Raw genomic sequence first — 21,241 nt, forward strand, 5'->3', positions numbered from 1 at the left:
CTTAACTGCTTATTTTTAGAATTTGTATTTCTAACTAAATTCTCATTTTAGCAAAGCACAGGACTCAAAGGGGCAGAAAAGCAAAGAGGAGGCTAGAAATCAAACAGAGCTTACAGTAGTCTTGGGACAGGTTCATCTAGTCCTTGGGACATGTTCATCTAGTCTGGTTTTTAGAGTTTCCACAATGACTGTACATGAGATGGCTTTGAGTGTACTGCCTCATTATATGAAAATCTTTCTCCTAGTCATGAAATGCTGACTGGGTTGAGAACCACTGTTTTACAGTACTACAGGAAGGTAGAAAACGACATAAGCATAATTCTGATGAATTAAACAAACATTCTTTAATAACATTTGTTACATTCATGCAATATTCTTTTTAAATTGATAACAGGAAAAGATGAAAGAATTTGCTTAATTTGATGTTTCTTGCTAATCTGAGATTTGGCAATCTAATGTTTGCTTTAATTTATAATATAATCATCATCATCTGTTTTCTTAAGAAGTTCCATATGCTGAAAATGTTTATTCAAGAACTATCTAATCTGGGACACATTGGCATTATCTGTAATCCTTTCAAATATTAATACCTCTTTATTGGGTCCTTTTACAAAGCTTGCCTATATGCGCTGAAATTGATAATATAGCTTCTTCAGAATATTGAAAACAATGGCTGTGCACATCTTTCTATCAATTTAAATATGTGTAATGAAAAAAAACTATGTGAATTTGTGGAGTGGGGTGGAAGGTAGAAAAAGGAAGACTGTTAGCTTCATTTTTTTCTCTTTCCACTAGTTCTTCCCATAATGACTGCTTTCAAAAAACACTAGAATGGAGGCTCTTTAAAAATGAGTCCTTCAGTGCCATACCCATGCTGGCAGATGTTACTCATGAGTTCTGCAGCATCAATCATTCTCTGTTCCTTGTCTTCTGTGGGAGTATATTACCCCTCAATAAAATGGTTCATGCTCCTCTTGTTAAATGCTCACCAGGGCACTAAAGAGTCTATTAAAACAATATTTTGGTTTTCTTATTATCTTTAACATTGCACCAAATCATATTAGAACGGTCCCAGAATCGGGTTTTTATAGTAGCCTTTTATGGCTAATATGTGTCCAGGAATTGAATAAGAAATCATTCACTGCAACACTGCTTCAAAGTGTTTTGTTCTCTCTAAATATAAAAGGATTAAACAAAGTTATGGTTGTACTTGGTGCAGTACTGCCCTGAGGTGGTCTTGCTACAAGAAACCCACTTAAAATATAAATTCCCTCAGTTGTTTCGTAGTAAATATTACTGAGTGGTTGCATTTTCTCTAACAATGGGGAAAAAGAATGGAGTGGCATTATTGTTCAGGCATTCGGTTCCACAAACTAGTAATTCACAAGCCTCAGATACTGAAGGAAGATGGATTAAGTTGGATTTGCACATTAAAAATAGAAATATGATTTTAATATTTAGTAGCTATAAGAGATTTCCCACATTTTTAAAAGTCAACTGCAGATGTGCTTGTACTGACTGAAAATAAACCCAAATCTATAAGGCAATAAAGATTTGTTTTTTTAAGGTTAAATTCAAAAATTAAACTTAGACAACCTAGATACAGATATTAGTTATCCCGTTTAGGACCTCAGCGGTGCTAACTGTGAGAAGGTTTCATTCACAGATGTATAAGCACAGAAGTCTTCATCGGTCTCAATTTTTTATGTATTTTTTCATATATAAGTTTTAATACTTCATTTAATAAATAGATAAATTTTTGAAAAAAGTACTCATCTCTTTTAGAGAAGCATAGCAGGGGCTCTTCACCAACATAGGCTATGTTTCGCCCAGGGGGCTTTATCAAGGTATTTTCCCCTGACAAAAAGAAGAGAGAGTCACCTTTTTGGGCGAAACATAGCCTATGTTGGTGAAGAGCCCCTGCTATGCTTCTCTAAAAGAGAGGAGTACTTTTTTCAAAAATTTATCTATTTATTAAATGAAGTATTAAAACTTATATATGAAAAAATACATAAAAAATTGAGACCGATGAAGACTTCTGTGCTTATACATCTGTGAATGAAACCTTCTCACAGTTAGCACCGCTGAGGTCCTAAACGGGATAACTAATATCTGTATCTAAGGTTGTCTATGTTTGATTTTTGAAAATAAACCCACCATTCTGGAAGATGACTCCTTTAGACACTGTCCCCCACCCTTTTACTAAGCCACAGTAGAGGTTTCTACTGTGGCTCGGAACGCTAAATGCTCCCACACTGCTCCAAAGCTCAAAGAATTCCTATGAGCATGGAAGCAACATTGGAGCATTTAACGCTCTAGGCTGTGGTAGAAACCTCTACTGCGGCTTAGTAAAAGGAGAGGCATATTAGAGATCGATGGTTGAAAAGTAAATTTATTTCATCTAAGGCAAGGAATCTGTGGGTTGAGATTATTCACAATTTTGGCTTAACAGATACTTGGGAACTTCAGGATACTATATAGAGTTTACTTTCTATCTGATTCTGCATCAAATGCAGATGCACATTGATTGTTATTTTAGTTTCTAACACATTAATCTCGATAATTGTCGCTATTAATATTTTGGCCACTATCGTATCTGAAGAAAAACAAAAGGAAAGAAACCCCAGAGTCGATGACAAAGTATCAGGTTATTTTATTAAAAATAAAATAAATTATGGTAATCCCAATGATGGTTCTCTTATGTGACGTGCAGGACCCGATACGAGCTGTGTTTAGGAGAAACACTCCTTCTTCAGGGGTCCGGATGAAATAGAATCATAATTATGGAGAACCGTGGATTTTGAGAAATTGGTGGACAGTGGAAACTGCCATTATTTTGTCCTGCTGTGGCTGTACAGCATGAAGCTAGTAGCGACAGTGTGATGCAAGTAGAAGCCGCAACAGGACATAATCCAGCAGTTTCCACTGCCCACCAATTTCTCAAAATCCACGGTTCTCCATAATTGTGATTCTATTTCATCCAGACTCCTGAATAAGGACCGTTTCTCCGAAACACGGCCCATGTTGAGTCCGGCACTTCACACAAGAGAACCATCATTGATTTTATTTTTAATAAAATAACCCGACACTTTGTACATCAACTCTGCAGTTTCTTTCCTTTTGTTTTTCTTCGTTTGACTCTTCACTGCAGACTGCTTGGATTGTTTTTTTGTTTTCACCATCTTATCTGATCATGTTGCGGTAACTCTGATTAACTTCTGTAAAGAACAAGCAGTACCATATTTGAGATTTACAATACCTCTACTTTATTAATGGAAGTCTGGAAGCTGCTAACCTCATATTTTTACACAATATTTCAAAGCACTTAGGGCTCCTTTAACGAAAGCGCGTTAGGGCCCTAACGCACTGAATAATGCGCGCTAAAATGCCACGCATGCTAGCCACTACCGCCTCCTCTTGAGCAGGCGGGAGTTTTTCAGTTAGCGCGCGCTAAAGCAAACATTAATCCAGTGCGTGTGCTAAAAATGCTAGCGCACCTTCGTAAAAGGAGCCCTTAGACACACATAGGGCCTGATTCTATAAACGGCGCCTTAGTTAGGCACTGCTAGGTGCTGCAATTGAGGCCACTTAGCGACAGCTAACTAAAATCCACAACTAACCTAAATTTTAAAAAATTAGCTTAAATGACATGGTAATTGACTATGCCATTGAAGTTAATTGAATAATTTAAAAAATTACAATTAAAAGGCGTGGAATTCTGCACACCGTCTAGCAATGCCTAAGTGAAGGTGCCTTCCAATGCCTGATGCCTACCTGAAAAGTAGGCGTGATTAGGGGCAGAGAATAGGCATAGTTGAGTTAGGCATCTAAGACAGGTGCTTGTAAATTAGGCCAGTGAACTGGACAAATGTAGCGACGCCTACCTTTAGGACGCCTAGTGACACCTAAGTCCACCTCGGCACCACTAGGCTTGATTATATAAATGGCGCTGTTTATAGAATCAGGCCCATAGTACCAGAGGTTTCTATGGTACTTTGTGTGTCTAAAGGCTTTGATAATGAGCCCTATAGTCACAGAGGTCCCTGCTGAAGGCCACAGTTAAGGGAGTCAATTTGTTTTTTTTATTGCTTCCTGCAAAAGTTGAAACACAAGTTCAAAGTTTTAGAATTTAAAATATATCACTAGAACAGTAATTTGTCATTGGATGGAGTTGGTCTAGATTACACAAGCTTACATATAAATGCAATGTCATTGAGTAGAAAAACTGGTATTGACTAGCCAAGGGGGTGTGATCAGCGGCATAGTAATTTAGGGATGTTGGTACTCTCTAGTTTATTGTCTAAATCTCCAAAAATATCGGTACGCTGTTTGGAACAGAATAGGGAATGTTCTCCAATTACAAGAGATCTCTTTCAGAATTATGTGGGAATCTTTAGGCGCGAATATAAATTTAACAAAAGCATATTCATCTTTATTAGATTTCCTCTTAGATGATGCAATAAAAATAATAAGTAATTGGAGAAACTCACAGGCTATTGATTTCAATATTCAGTAGAATATGAAAATATTATCCTAGAGAAAAAATATATCTAAATCCAAGACTACACTGATGGCAATTCTAGGGCATATTTGTTACAAGCAATATGGCCCTCATTTAACACATGCATAAACCAGCACATAAACATTTATCTTACATAAACATCTAATTCCCCATTTTACAAAGCCTAGGAAATGCGTGTATTAGACCCAAATGGGTGCAAACGGCAATGGGCCTAGTTTGGGCGTGCTTTGTATGGGACAAGGATATGGCCAGTTCATACACGTTTATGCCCCATTTCAGAAGGGGACTAAACGTCTGTCTTAAAAATTGACATTTAGGATCTAGTGAATGGCTGCAATTGATCACCACTCCATGGGAAAGGATCAGGAGTGTTGCTTCCTTAATCTTTCAGTGTTTTTTGACCTAATCTAATCTAATCTAATCCTTAGGTTTGTATACCGCATCATCTCCACGTTCGTAGAGCTCGACGCGGTTTACAGTAGGAAAAATAGAAAGGAACTACAACAGAGGGTTAGAGGTAGAAGTGTGAAGAAAATTTAGAGGACTTGGGATGCCAAGACCTTGTTAAAACTGGATAAAGGAAAGAAACAAAATGTTCAGATGCTCCAGCACATTCAAGGCAGTAAGAAGGCAAATGAACATCTGACAGAGCAGGCTTCAGTAATATAGTGCCTGTCTACAAGAAAGAAGATTAGCAAAGTAATACTATAACCTAATTTTTCCTTCTAGTGTGACATTCTATTCCTAAACCTGCGGGATATATCAAAGCATTCCCTCGAGTTTAGGGCAGGAAAAATTAACCTAACAGAATGGATGATCTGAATGTGGAGTCCTGTTTGGCCACCACATCCAACCTGTAAAACTTCATAAACCTATGGAGAGAGGACCAAGTGGCCTCTGTACAGATTTCAGAAGATTCCGCCCATATGGAAACAATGCTTCAAGTGGACCGTGCCTTCACAGATATAGGTGGTTTTAATTTCTGATACTGACTGAAGAAATGGTCATACAGATCCATCTGGAAATGGATACTTTCGAGGATAGTTGGTCTTTAGGGGCAGCCCCTGCCAACACGAACAAATGATCCAAAAGCTAAGCTAAGCTAAGAAATATGAAAAGCAACATGCCAATGTGCAAAAAACTCATAACAATTTCTTTAGGTACATCAGAAACAGAAAACTAGTGAGGGAATCCGTGGAACCATTGGCTGATCAAGGAGCAAAAGGGGCACTCAGGGAGGATAATGCCATAGCAGAGAGACTGAATGAATTTTTTGCTTCGATCTTTAAGAAAGAAGATGTAAGAGATCTACCAGAACTGGAAATGGTATTCAAGGGAGGAACTGAAAGAAATCTCTGTGAATCTGGAAGTTGTACTATGCCAAATCGACAAGTTAAAAAGTGATAAATCATCTGAACTGGTTCTTATGTTCTTATACTAAAGGAACTCAAACATGAACTTGCTGACCTGCTGTTAGTGATCTGTAACCTGTTGCTAAAATCATCTGTAGAACCAGAAGATTGGAGGGTGGCCAATGTTACTCCGATTTTTTAAAAGGATTCCAGGAGAGATCCGGTAAGCCTGACTTCAGTATCGGGCAAAATGGTGGAAACAATTATAAAAAATAAAATTGTGGAACACATAGATAAACATGATTTAATGAGATAGAGTCAGCATGGGTTCAGTCGAGGGAGATCTTGCCCAGGGCCGCCATCAGGGCAGTACTACCAGTCCTGCATTCAGGGGCCCGGAGCTGACAGGGGGCCCGGGCTCCCCCAGGGTCGCAAGCATAGTCTCCTCTCCTTCTCCTTACCTGCCCTGCCGTAGCACACAGCCGAACGGAAGTCCTCCCGATGTCAGCGCCGACGTCGGAGGGAGGGCTTAAGCAAAGCCCTCCCTTCCTCCGATGTCAGCGCTGACATCGGGAAGACCTCCGGTTGGCTGAGTCAGACCAGTGGTCCATCATGCCCAGCAGTCCGCTCACGCGGTGGCCTTCTGGTCTAAGACCAGCACCCTAACTGAGACTAGCCCTACCAACGCACGTTCTTGTTCAACAGAAACTTGTCTAACTTTATCTTGAATCCTTGGAGGGTGTTTTCCCCTATAACAGCCTCTGGAAGGGCGTTCCAGCTTTCTACCACTCTCTGGGTGAAGAAGAACTTCCTTACGCTTGTACGGAATCTATCCCCTTTCAACTTTAGAGAGTGCCCTCTTGTTCTCCCTACCTTGGAGAGGGTGAACAACCTGTCTTTATCTACTAAAGTCTATCTCCTTCAGTATCTTGAATGTTTCGATCATGTCCCCTCTCAATCTCCTCTGTTCGAGAGAGAAGAGGCCCAGTTTCTCTAATCTTTCGCTGTACGGCAGCTCCTCCAGCCTCTTAACCATCTTAGTCGCTCTTCTCTGGACCCTTTCGAGTAGTACCGTGTCCTTCTTCAGGTACGGCAACCAGTGCTGGACGCAGTACTCCAGGTGAGGGCGTACCATGGCCCGGTACAGCAGCATGATAACCTTCTCTGATCTGTTCATGATCCCCTTCTTTATCATTCCTAGCATTCTGTTTGCCCTTTTTGCTGCCGCAGCACATTGTGTGGACGGCTTCATCGACTTGTCGATCAGAACTCCCAAGTCCCTTTCCTGGGAGGTCTCTCCAAGTACCGCCCCAGACATCCTGTATTCGTGCATGAGATTTTTGTTACCGACATGCATCACTTTACACTTATCCATGTTGAACCTCATCTGCCATGTCGATGCCCATTCCTCGAGCTTGATTATGTCACGTTGCAGATCTTCGCAATCCCCCTGCATCTTTACTACTCTGAATAACTTCGTATCATCCGCAAATTTAATCATCTCGCTCGTCGTACCTATGTCCAGATCATTTATAAAGATATTAAAGAGCACGGGTCCAAGCACCGAGCCCTGCGGCACCCCACTGGTGACACTCTTCCAGTCAGAGTATTGTACATTTACCCCCACTCTCTGTTTCCTATGCTCCAGCCAGTTTTTAATCCACGTGAGTATTTCACCCTCAATTCCATGGCTTGCAATTTTCCGAAGTAGTCGTTCATGCGGAACCTTGTCGAACGCCTTCTGAAAATCCAGATATACAATGTCGACTGGATCGCCCTTGTCTATCTGTCTGTTTACTCCCTCAAAGAAGTGCAGTAAGTTGGTCAAACACGATCTGCCTTTGCTAAAACCGTGCTGACTGGTCCTCATCAGCCCGTTTCCATCAAGGTGATCAATGATGCTGTCCTTTATCAGTGACTCTACCATCTTTCCCGGTATAGAGGTCAGACTCACCAGTCTGTAGTTCCCCGGATCTCCCCTCAAACCTTTCTTGAAGATAGGTGTAACATTCGCTACCTTCCAGTCTTCTGGAATCTTTCCCTATTTGATCGACAGATTGGCTATTAGTTGAAGCAGTTCAGCTATGGTCCCTTTCAGTTCCTTGATGACCCTCGGATGGATGCCATCCGGTCCCGGGGATTTATCACTCTTAAGCCTATCAATCTGCCTACATACCTCCTCTAGACTGACCGTCAATCCTGTCAGCTTTCTGTCTTCGTTTCCAGCATATAGCCTGATGGGTTCCGGTATGCTGTGTACATCTTCTTCGGTAAATACAGATGCAAAAAAATGTGTTCAGTTTGTCAGTGATTGCTTTGTCCTCCTTTAGTGCTCCCTTTATTCCATGGTCATCCAACGGTCCCACCACTTCCTTTGCAGGTCGTTTCCCCTTAATATATCGAAAGAACGGCTTGAAGTTCTTCGCCTTCTTGGCTATTTTTTCCTCGTAGTCTCTTTTGGCCCCTTTTACCGCCTTATGGCACCTGTGTTGATGTTGTTTGTGTTTCTTCCAGTTTTCATCCGTTTTTGACCTTTTCCATTCCTTAAATGAAGTTTTCTTGTCTCTGATCGTTTCCTTCATCTCTACAGTGAGCCACGCCGGTTCTTTGTTCTTTTTCCTCTTGGATCCCTTGTTGATACACGGTATATATATATTTTGCGCCTCGGTGACTGTGTCCTTAAAAAGGGACCAAGCATGCTCTAGCGTTTTTACAGTGCTTATCCTCTTCTTAATCTTCTTCCCTACCATGAGTCTCATCCCTTCGTAATTCCCTTTTCGGAAGTTCAGTGCCGTGGCTGTCGATTTGGACCGATGTTTCTCCCCTGCGTCCAGATCAAAGCGGATCATATTGTGATCACTGCTTCCCAGCGTCCCTTCTACTTCTACATCTTGTGCTGGTCCTCGCAGGCCATTTAGAATTAAGTCCAGAATTGCATTTTCTCTAGTATTTTCCTTGACAAGTTGTTCCAGGAAGCAATCGCCTACAGCATCCAAGAACTTGGTCTCTCTAATGCAGCCGGAGATGCCTAGGTTCCAGTCTATTCCCGGATAGTTGAAGTCACCCATGATAACTGTGTTGCCTCCCTTGCAGTTGCGTTTAATCTCGTCTGTCATTTCTCCATCAATTTCTTTGGACTGCCCTGGGGGGTCGGTAGTAGATGCCAATCTTCGTTTCCAGGCCATTTGTTCCTGGAATTTTGACCCATAGAGACTAACTTATCCGTCAGTTGTGGCGTGTTCTCTCCAGCAGATTCAATTTCCTCTTTGACGTATATGGCAACGCCCCCACCTTTTTGAGCCACTCTGTCTCTGCGGTATAGTTTGTATCCCGGTAGCACAGTGTCCCAGACATTTTGCTCAGTCCACCATGTTTCCGTGATGCCTATGATGTCAACGTTATCCTTTTGTGCTATTGCTTCTAATTCACCCATCTTATTTGTAAGGCTCCTTGCGTTTGTGTACATACACTTGAGTTTGCAGCTTTTTCCTTTCTTGCATTTCCTTCCCTCTTGTGTCCTTTTCGATCTCTCTTGCCTGTAATCTGGTGAGTCTTTCCCTCTATCTTCTTGCACGGTATCCTCTGGGTATACTGGTTCCCGAACCATCGACTCTCTCTCTCCCTGTCGACTGTCGGCTTTCCCCTTCTTCCTAGTTTAAAAACTTGTCCACTTCTCTCTTGATGTTGCTTGCAAGTAACCTCGTTCCGTCTCTGCTGAGGTGGAGTCCATCCTTCCTGTAGAACTTGCTCTTCCCCCAGAACGTTGTCCAATTGTGCACGAAGTGGAATCCTTCTTCCTCACAACAGCGCCGCATCCACGCGTTGACTGCTTGCAGCTCCATCTGCCTCTTCTCATCTGCCCTGGGTACCGGCAGGATCTCCGAGAATGCTATCCTCTGCGTTCTGGTCTTCAGCTTCCTTCCTAGCATCCGGAACTGGTCCTTCAGTACTTCCCTGTTGTAGTTCCTATTGCTCATGTTGTTCGTCCCCATATGAAACTGGAAAGGTTAATAGGTCACTGTGACAGCGTCAGGAACACAACTGACTATGTTTCTAAGATTGCAAAGGTAATCATTATGTGCTGAAACAGCCAATTATGTGCCAGAATAAACTCAGAGATTTTAGAGATATAACCAATTATGTGCCAACTCTCTAAAAAAATTTATATCCTATATAGAGTTTTTTTTAAATGGAAGTTTATGAAGAATGCACCTGGTGCATAAACTTTCATTTCCCTGTATTTTAGAACAGGCTCTATGTTGGGGAATTTTGTTCTAAAATGCAGGTAAAAATGAGGTATTAAAACACAATGACCTGTATGTCTCAATTCCTACTTCTATGATATATCCAAAATAGAATCACATGTAATGAGTAAGTTGATAATTGTGTATGTGGCATTTGCAAATTATTATATAATCTGTTTTTATTCTGCTAAAATTCAATAAAAAAATATTTGAAGATAAAAAATTTCCATTTTCCCTTTGAACACTGTAATTATAATTAATAGCCTACCTGTATCTTTTGGTGACTCTTCGGGATTATTAAGTTCTTTCTGTGCCTCTTCTATTTTATCTATAAAAAGAAAATAGTTATTCATAAAACAGTAGACGTGAATTGAAAAAAATAGAGATTTTTACTATGTGGAAAACAAAAGAGATGTTAACACATATCCAATTTTCAGTAATGGGTTTTAAAACATTGTTTCCTTTCCATGGGTCACGTTTACTAAACCACATTAAGCACAAATATGGGGGGGGGAGAGGCTTAGTATAAAACACATAAAGGTGCTTATTTTCAAATATATGGATGTCTTAAAAGGCTGAAATTGCTTGAAACCTTCATCAAGTACTGATTTTGCAAAGGTAGAAATGGGATGTCCAACACTGTAGTTATGTCTAAATAACAAGCAGTCATGTTGTGGGCATGATTAGGGTGGGCCTGAAATCAGGATGTCCAAGTGTTGATTACTGAAAGGGAAGAAACATCCTCGTCTAAAAGAAGGACATCCTTATTTAGACCCATTTCAGACACTCCCAGGGCACCAAAAGATGCCCTCATTGAGCAACTGTTCACTGTTCAGTAATGGCCCCTTTAAACTGGAACGCCCTGCCTTTATATATAAGAGAAGTCAAAGATCTCAGCAGATTCAAAAATAATTTAAAAACTTTTCTCTTTAAAGACGCATTTAATCTTTAAATAATCCATTTTTAATAATCTTAATCCCACTCCTCATGTTCTCTCCTTATTTGGCTCTTTCTTTTCAATTGAATAATATTAATTTTGTAACTGTCTCCCTTTCTTTTTTCCTTCCCTTATGTATCTGAGTCTGTCTGTTTTGTCAGTCTATTTTTAACCCCTTTTAAAACTGTATAATGAACTCTAGATCTATCTTATACTTTACTGTTACTCGCTTAGTATGTAATAAGCGATTTATCAAATTTAAATAAACTTGGAAGGAGTAAGATATGACACCTCCTTAATTCCACAGTAGCTGCTGTTCCCATCCTTCTCCATTGAAAGCAAAATTGAAAGGGGATATCATGCTCTATGATAACTTCAAGTATTATAGGCATTCTTAACAAACCAGGAAGCAATTGTGAGGAACAGTCTAATGGTTAGAACCAGGGGATCCAGGTTCAAATATCACTTTAATTAATTTTATTTTGTAATTGTTAGCCCCCCCATAAACAAAAAAATATCTACTGTACCTAACTATGCAAGCCATCTGCCAGCCTAAAGGCTATAGAAGTGGTGTACAGGGGGGGTATTGGTGAGCATCTGAACAAGATGGATGCGCAAGCTCTTTTCTCCTCCTTTACGCTTAGAAAATCAACCCTATTTTTGACTTTGACATCTCATGCAACTGCTGAATCATATTTGGCTCTAATTTGAAGATAATCATTCTCAAATGATTCTACCAAAAATTACTATGCGAGTCATCCTTGCTGGCTATTGCAGGCCATATCGGATTCCCATACATTTTAGACGAGCTCTCAAGGATTTTCTTTTCCTTGCTGTAGTTTTTGTGAAATCTGGAATGAAAAAGATACTTTTACCTTCATGATGGAGATTATTGAAGGAGCAAGCTTTACGGAGAAAGTGTAGGGTCTGTGGGAACAGCAGCAGTTTGTTTACAATAGGTCTAGGATGAGACAGGCTTATCTTCATTTTTGATGGAGTGCAGTGTGCACATTCAAACACTAGCGGCTGATCCAGTGACAATTTAAGATGTCTATGATCCACTTGGTGAGAAATGCTACAAGGTCAGTACCCTCTAGGTCTTCGCCTGCATGTATTAGAAAGATCTTCAGTTTCCTGCTTGAGCTTTTTGATATGTTTATTGCTTTGATTATTTTGTTGTGCAATTTTTAAATCTGCTTGATCCACATGAACCTGAAAGGCTGTGAATGCAGCTGATATAGAGAAATTCAATTTTAAATTGCAGGTTGTATCATAATGTTTTGAGTTGAGCTCCTTTAAGCCTTTATTTCCTCCATAAGTACTTCTAGTGTCAGTGTAGGTTGTTTTGGCGTCACTTTTTCTGGCAATGGAGGATCATGTTTGGTATATTTTGCACCTGAAGGCAGGAGATTTGTTTCTTCTTGTCAAAGCCTAAATACCAATTTAAGATAAATTGTTTCTGGTTTTATCACTCAATTATTCAGTCTATTTTATTATATCCGTCATGCTAAGGTAAAATGATTGTGCGTACATATATATATATACACACACACACACACACACCGAGGATTTTATCTTTCTATAATAACAGATATATTATTTATTGATATTAAGCAGTTTCTCATAAACTCTATAATATACTCACAGGAAAAGGGTTTTAATGCATTTAATGTACCTCTTCAGATATGTCAGGAGAAAATTGTTCTGCTATCTTGCTCCATTACTAATCAGGCACATTTGTTTTCGCTCTATAGCTGAACTGTATAGTTCTTAATGCTTCTATTTTTTTTTTTGTTATCAAAGGCATTTTGTATGTAAGGTCTTCTATAGATTATTAATTGATGTGGTAGACCCAAACACACCAAATTTACTTTTTCATATTTTAAAATCTCATGGCATAATATCATAAAGACACTCTTAGCAATAGCATTATGGAATATTTAATGGAATAAGGCATCCAATTAAAAAAAATTATCACATCTAAAGCAAATACATGCCTCTGATTTTCAGCAGGAAACACATGTTCCCAATTTGTCATACTTATTGCAAAATTGCAATTGGATATAAACTAAACTAAACCTTAAGTTTATATACCGCATCCTCTCCATAAAGATAGAGCTTGGCACGGTTTACAGGAACTTTAATATAAGGAAGGAAAGACATAATAAGAATTAGTGATTATAAAGAGGGTAGCGAGATTTACATTTTTGAGAATAGCCAAGTTTTCAGATGCTTTCAGAATAATTGGAAGGAGCCCAGATTCCGCAGCAGGGCAGGAAGGTATTCCAAAGCATAATGATTTTGAAGAAAAGAGATTTCCCTAATTTTCAAGCATATGTAACGCCTTTTAATGAGGGGAAAGATAATTTAAGTTTTGGGGTGGATCTGGTAGTGTCAGGTCTCGTAGAATTCCAAGATAGTGGAATTAGGGGAGGATGAATGCCATGCACATTTAAAGTGAAACCTAGAAATTACTGGAAGCCAGTGAAGTTTTGACAGAAGCAGGGAAACATGATCTAATTTACTTTTTGCGAAAATCAACCTAGCCGCAGTATTCTGGATCCGCTGAAGTCTTTGAAGACTTTTCTTAGTTAGACCTAGATAGATGGAGTTACAATAGTCCAGCCTGGAAAGAATGATTGATTGTACAAGGACAGCAAAATGTTGGTGGTGGAAGTTGGATCTCACTTTTCTCAACATGTGAAGACTAAAATAACATTTTTTTTACCAGAGAGTTGAGATGGTCATTAAATGAAAGTGTAGAGTCAATAATGATGCCCAAAACTTTGCCTGAGAATTAAATCTGCAGTGTGGAACCAGAAGATAATGAAATGAGCGTGGGTAGCTGATCTAATTTTGGGCCAAGCCAGAGTAGTTTTGTTTTGGACTCATTCAGCTTCATTTGTACAGCGAGGGCCCTGGATTGGAGTTTCATTATGTATTCTATTATATTCTCAGTGAGGTTAATAAGGTTCAAATCTATCTCAAGAAGGCAAGGATGTCATCCGCATATGTATACAGGGCTCCTTTCACGAAGGTGCGCTAGCGATTTTAGCACACACGTTAGCTGAAAAACTACCGTCTGCTCAAGAGGAGGCGGTAGTGGCTAGTGCACACGGCGTTTTAGCGCTTTAAGAAAAGGAGCCCATAATGTTTCAAAAGGAGATAGATGGAAGAGTTTCAAAAGTAGACATATACCGGTAGATGTTGAAATGAATAGGGGACAGAGATGACCCTTGCAGGACTCCGCATAACGATTTCCAAGGAGAAGACATGGTGCCATTCATATTAACAGTGTAAGAGCAGGATTGTAAGAATTTTGAGAACCAGTCTAAGTCTAAAACTGTAGGCTCCCTCTCTATAGAAAGGAAAGGTGGTGTTCCAATTCTGTCCCAAAAATGATTAGATTTTCATATTAGTGAACAACATGCAGATCTTGAAGGTCATTGATTAATTTTTGAACTAAAAATATTCCAAGAGAAACTTATACTAGTTAATATATATGAACCAAATGCAGATTTGCCTGATTTTTTTCATTACTCTTGTCAAAAACTTTATGAAATAGATACTTCCCAATCGTTTTAGGTGGAGATTTTAATCTCCCACTAGATACAATGTAGATGGACAGACAAAGTCCAGAATCACACCTTCTAAATCCTCTATAGCTTTTAAATTTCTCATTATGCAACATAATCTCATTGATCCCTGCAGACTGTCACATCCAACTGCAAGAGAATTTACCTTTTTCTATAATACCCACTACAGTTTCTCTCCTATAGATTATTTTTGGATCTTTCAATCCCCATCCTTATTTCAGACCATGCTCCTATTTTACTTATTGTACAAATGAGATCTTTGTTACCTAGACATTCACCAATTTGGAGACTAACTACTACTCTTCTAGAAGATGAAGAAGCTTGCCAGCACATTAACAATTTTATAACTGAATTTTTTCAATTTAATTTGCCTTCCGACATTAACCCCTTTAAATCCTAAGAGGTGAATTCATTTCTATTTAAGTGTTTAAAGTTAAACAAAGAATCTCATCTAAATGACTTATTGTATATACAGAAAAACCTTGGTATGCAAGTGTTTTGCAAGACAAGCAAAACATTTTATTAAATATAACTTGACATACAAGCAAAGTTTTGCAATACAAGTACATACAGTATACACACATTACATCATCGCAACTGAGCCGATGGGTTCTTCTCTCTCTGACACTGCAGGAATATAGTGACTGTTCTAAATAAGCGAGGTTTTGCAATACGAGTACATACTGTACATTATACACACATTACATAATCCCAACTGAGACAATGGTTCTTCTCTCTCTCTGACACTGGAGTGTAGTGACTGTTCTAAACAAGCGAGGTCTTGCAATACAAGTACATACAGTATTTTGTATTAAAGTTTTTGGGTTGTGGAATGAATCATCAGAGTTTCCATTATTTCTTATGGGGAAATTCGCTTTAATATACGAGTGTTTTGGATTACAAGCAAGTTATCGGAACAGATTATTTTCACAAACCAAGGTTTTACTGTACTTGAATATAAGTTGATCCGAATATAAGTCGAGACCCCCATTTTTCCCCCCCAAAGAGAAGGAAAAATGGTTGACTCAAATATAAGACACCCAGCTCACTTCCAGGCTCTAGACCCAGCCCCACTCACAATCTCCTTCACTGCCTTGTACCATTCTCCCTCTCTCCTGATGCCTTGCAGGCCTTCACCTGTCCTGCCACAGGACCCGGTGGTCCAGCGCTGGGCTGGGATATGAGGGATCCCCATTTCCCATCACAGCCAAATTAAAAAAAAAATAAAAACCCGCACACCCCTCCCTCTGGTCTCCCCCATGCACCCCACCCCACAACTCCTTGGCGGCCTCATGGTGGGTGAGACAGGAGGAATCCCTTCTGCCACCTGTGCCTGCCAAAATTGACAACCACAAGTCCCTGTGAGTTCTCGCATTAGCCAATCAGCCAGCTGCCTTGAACAGAGTAGGAGGGCAGAAAGATCGCTCCTGTTTCGTGCGCCAGCTGGCTACCAGGGACCTGAAAGATACATGGGGAGGTGGGAGGGAGGTGTGGTTGTCAATTTTGGCAGGCTGAGGAGGTGGAAGTGATTCCTCCTGTCCCATCCACCGTGAAGCTGCTGAGGAGTTGGGGGGTGCGCGGGGTTTTGGATTTGGCCGGGTCTTTCAGCAGGCCCTGTGTAGGCCTGCAACAGGTCTAGGAGTGGGGTGGGTAGGCGATGGCCCAAATATAAGCCGAGACCCCCATTTTTGGGCCCCAAAATCTCAGCTTATATTCAAGTATATAAGGTAGTTTCACAAATTAAAAGAACTTGACAATCTATAAATATTACATCATAATCAGGCTACTTACAATTCTTTAATTAAAGCCAAATATGAATACAATCAATTTCTTAGTGAAAAAGAAGGAAATGATCTACATAACGTAAATCTTTATTTATATACCGCAAAAGTCTTTCAGTTTGAGGCGGTTTACATAAAAAGTGGCTGAGAAGGGTCAGCGAGCTATAACAAAGATGAGAGTACTGGAAACCTGAAAGATCGCAGGGAAGGAATTAAGTAGGACTTTACAGAGAGGGAGGTTAATAAATAGGTAAGGATGGTCATAGTCTGAGAGCAACAACATGGAATAGAGTATCAGTGGTGTCAGGAGACTTTTCCTAGGGTTTTAAGGTGGGTCGTCAAGTTTGAAGAAGAGGTGCATTTTTAGGAGCTTTCTGAAGTGTTATGACCAGTTGGCTCCATTCAGGATTTTTGGAGGCTGGTTGATAGGGTAGGAGTCTCTTTTGGGTGCATCTGATTGAGAGGAAGGTGAAGAATGATTGAAGTCAAGTGGATCATCCAGGTCTGGCGAATATCAACTGATTGATTGATAAGATAGTTGGGCAGCAGATCATTTAGAGCTTTGTAGAAAAGACATGCAAATTTGAAAAACACTTGGCTCTTAATATTCAGCCAATGCAGCTTTTGGTAGAAAGGTGTGATGTGGTTGAATTGTTTCAGTTTGAATATGAGCCTCACTGCAGTGTTTTGAATGACACTTAGTCTCCATGTTTGTGTAGTCCTGCTAGATTGATTATGTTGCAGTAGTCTAGTTTGCTTAGGACTAGTGTTTGGACAAGTTTGAAAGGTGCCTGGTCAAAATATTTTCTAATGGATCTGAGTTTCCAGGGTGTGTTGAAGCCTTTGTGTGCGACATGGTTGACTTGGGAGGACATGGACAGTTTTCTGTCTAGATCAGGGGTGTCAAAGTCCCTCCTCAAGAGCCACATTCCAGTTGGGTTTTCAGGATTTCCCCAATGAATATGCAAGAGATCTGTTTGCATGCACTGCTTTATGCATATTCATTGGCGAAATCCTGAAAACCTGACTAGATTGTGGCCCTCAAGGAGGGACTTTGACACCCCTGGTCTAGATGCACACCTAGGATTCTGATTGTGGATGAGATGGGGAAATTGGTTCCCCTTAGGGCTAGGGAGTTTACTGAGAAGTTGGTGACTGCGGCTAAAAATAATTTTGTTTTCTCGGTGTTCAGTTTTAATTTGAAGTGGACTATCCTAAAATAGTCTTAGAGACATTTGGAGCTTCGAGATAAATCAGTATATTTCTGCATCTCGATGGACACGAATTTGGACTTGGAGGTTAAAATGTACAGCGTCAGCATCTATGAGACAAACTTGGTTTTTCTTGTTGCACAGGATTTTTTGGACCCCAGTTCGTTTGCAAAAGATACAGTTCTAAGTCTAATAGAAGCTGGCATTGTCATGTTAATATAAGGACGTTGGATCATCTGTTGGTCTATTGTCCATTGATACTTAATTTTTGGAAGTCAATTTGGGGACAAATCAATGTTGTACTTGGGTCATCGATACCAATGACTTATGAAGCCATAATTTGTGGTACTCTATTACATATTAAACCTTCTTTGGATCGACATAAAACTGGCTTTTCTTGATAACGGGAATAGCCATCCAGATGGTTACACGTAACTGGAAGAGTTATGATCGACTGAATTACACTTTCTGGTGGGCAAACCTATGTTCCAGTTACAAGTATGAAAGAATGAACGCGGAATGTTTGGGATATAGTAACGCATTCAAAATGGTGTGGAGCCCATTGACTGCATTTATTGAATCACAATAACTGTCATGTACCTTTCCTTTTATTTGACTTCCTTACACATCCAGGGTGGGTGGGGGGAGGGGAATGTATTATTATTTGCTATACTTAATTATCTATATTATTGAAATTAAATATGTACTTCTATTAATTATGGGGAGGAGGGGGGGAAATGATTGGTTTTTTTTAAATTGTGTATTTAAAATGCGTTCTGTGTAGTGTTTGTTTAAATTCATTGTATGGCACTGTTAACATTTGAAAATTAATAAAGATTTATAAAAAAAAAAAGAAGTGAACCATCCAATTTTCTATGGTAGGCAGGATGGTGTCTTAATCTGTGTATTTCTGTGCGCATCAGGCATATGACAGGGAGGATGATTGTAATATCGTCAGCGTAGCTGTAATGGGAGACATTTAGACTACTGAGTTGTTCTCCTAGGGAGGCAAGGCAGATGTTGAGCAAGGGAGACAATGGGAAACTGTGGGACGCCACAGTTGCTGGCCCAGGAGGTAGTGTATTCCCAATCTTCACTTGGCAGCTGTGAGATTTCAGGAAGTCTTGGAGAAGTTCAGTACATTTCCTGATAGTCCATAGGCATCTAGGCAGGATAGCAGCAGCTCATGTTCCACAAGGTTGAAAGCACTACTAAGGACTCCTTTTACGAAGCCGCTCTAGCGGTTTTAGTGCACGCACCGGATTAGCGCATGCTATAGTGCGCGCTATCTGAAAATCTACCCACTTGCTCAAAAGGAGGCGGTAGCGGCTAGCGCACGCGGCAATTTAGCTCGCGCTAGCTATTCCACGCGTTAAGGCCCTAGTGCAGCTTTGTAAAAGGTCCAGTTGGAGTATGAGTGTGTTTAAACCCTTGCATAGTAGATTGTATAGGTCAGTGATGGAGTGATACATGAGTATCCATTTACCTTTAAGTAGTAAAATGTTAGCTAATTATCTAAAGAGAAAAAGAAAATACACATTCTTGATATCGAACAAGCTAATGGTAACCTAAATACTGCTACAAAAGAAAATGCTACAGAATTCCAAATATTTTATGCTAAACTATACTCTTCTGAGTTCTTGGAAAATGTTTCCTCCATAGATTCCTTTCTGTCTATACTTAATCAACCCAATGGTCTAACTGAAATATTCTTCTTTAAACCCCTATTACAGAATAGGATATTTCAAATGCTCTAAAATCCTTAAAGTCTAGCAAGACTCCCGGCCCATATGGCCTTTCAACAGAATTCTATAAAATTTTTCAAACCATTTTTTCTACATATGGCCTTTTTAACTCACTAAACCCTACTATAACATCTAAAAGCAATTTTATATAAACTATCATAACTGTAATCCCTAAACCTAGCCAAGACCCTCATTTAGGCCCCCTTTTATCAAGCCACGTTAGGGTTTTTTGTTTTGTTTTTTTTTATCGCCAGCCATTGCGGTAAAAGCTCTGACACTCAAAGAATTCCTATGAGCTTTGGAGCTTTTACCGCAGTGGCCGGCAATAAAAATCCCTAATGCAGCTTGAGAAAAGAGGGCCTTAGGGCTCCTTTTACTAAGCTGCGCTAGCGGTTTTAGCGTACGTGCTAGAAGCTAACGCCAGCATTGAGCTGGCGTTAGTTCTTGGCGCGTAGTGTGGGGTTAGCGCGCGGGGCAATGCTGTGTGCGCTAAAAATGGTAGCGTACCTTAGTAAAAGGAGCCCTTAGTCTCCAATTATAGACCCATTTCTTTATTAAATACAGACTACAAGATTTATGCAAAGATTCTTTCTAATAGATTCCTCAAAATTATTGGGAAAATGATCCATCCCTGTCAAGTGGTCTTTATGCCTGGATGACTAATCACAGATAATACATGACCTTTTTTTCAGCTCTCCAAGTTAGCCAAATCCCACTCCTCCCCAATATGGCCTTGTCCTTAGATACAGGGAAGGCCTAGGATTACTTATTCTACATATTGAGCTGGTTTGGTGCTCATCCATCCTTTATTGACAAAAAGTATTATATGCTAACCCTATAGCCAAGATACTAACTAATAATTTACTCTCAGACAATATTTTTCTTAAGAAAGGAACTCGACAAGGCTAACCCCTCCTAATTGCCATCAAATTTCATCCACTAATCACATGAATTTAAACTCTCTGCTTATGCAGTGTATTAAATTAGTCTATCTATCTATCCAATCCTACAGAGTCAGCATCACAGTTATTTAATATTTTCTTTTTTGTCTGTTTCTGGATATAAAATTAAACAACATTAAAGAGAAATTCTCCCATTAAACAACTTGCCCACTCTAGTATGGTACAATCTTTTATCTTTTAACAGATATACCGTAATACTTTGGATTTTTATTTTTCCACATTTGACATGGGCACCCTGTTAAAAAATTATGCCCCTCAAGAAGTCTAATTACCTTTCCTGTGCTTAAATCTTTATGAATTTGAGCACGACCGCTTGCTTCACATGCATCACTCCAGCAGTTACAAATGATGACTCTGCATCAATGAACGTGCTACGATATAAAGCTGTAGCTGTTTTGCATACGTACAGCACATGCTATAGCAGTTAATTTGGGAGAAACATGGTAAGCACATTAAAGATGAGGAACAAAATCTGTAACAGCACAATAGCAGTCCAAACAAGGAATGGATTCCTCCAAGTCACGCCCCCTTTTTGGGATTTATATACCAGAAGTAAAAAAGCAAGGCATTTTATCCATTCCTTATACTCTTTTGATGAACTTTATAAAGATAGAAACATAGAAAGATGACGGCAGAAAAGGGCTATAGCCCATCAAGTCTGCCCACTCTACTGACCCACCCCACTAAGTCAGAGTGTTGCTCGACCACGTAGAGATCCCACGTGGATGTCCCATTTATTCTTAAAGTCGAGCACGCTAGTGGCCTTGATCACCTGCACCGGTAGTTTGTTCCAGTGATCCACCACCCTTTCTGTGAAGAAATACTTCCTGGTGTCACCACCAAATCTCCCTCCTCTGAGTTTGAGCGGGTGCCCCCTTGTGACTGAAGGTC

At 39.8% G+C, this 21,241-nt stretch overlaps 1 protein-coding gene across 4 annotated transcripts in view; it reads right to left on the minus strand.

Annotated features, from left to right (window-relative positions):
- The window catches only part of HIVEP1 (HIVEP zinc finger 1), a 365,398-nt gene that overhangs the window by 135,407 nt on the left and 208,750 nt on the right, over nt 1–21,241 (minus strand). For all 4 annotated transcript variants that reach the window (XM_033934667.1, XM_033934663.1, XM_033934665.1 and 1 more), the window contains exon 3: nt 10,387–10,446. In XM_033934667.1, coding sequence (XP_033790558.1) covers nt 10,387–10,446 — 60 coding nt within the window. The remainder of the gene's footprint in view (nt 1–10,386; nt 10,447–21,241) is intronic.

The sequence above is a fragment of the Geotrypetes seraphini genome, chromosome 2 (assembly GCF_902459505.1).
Source record: "Geotrypetes seraphini chromosome 2, aGeoSer1.1, whole genome shotgun sequence".
In the NCBI taxonomy this organism is placed as follows: Eukaryota; Metazoa; Chordata; class Amphibia; order Gymnophiona; family Dermophiidae; genus Geotrypetes; species Geotrypetes seraphini.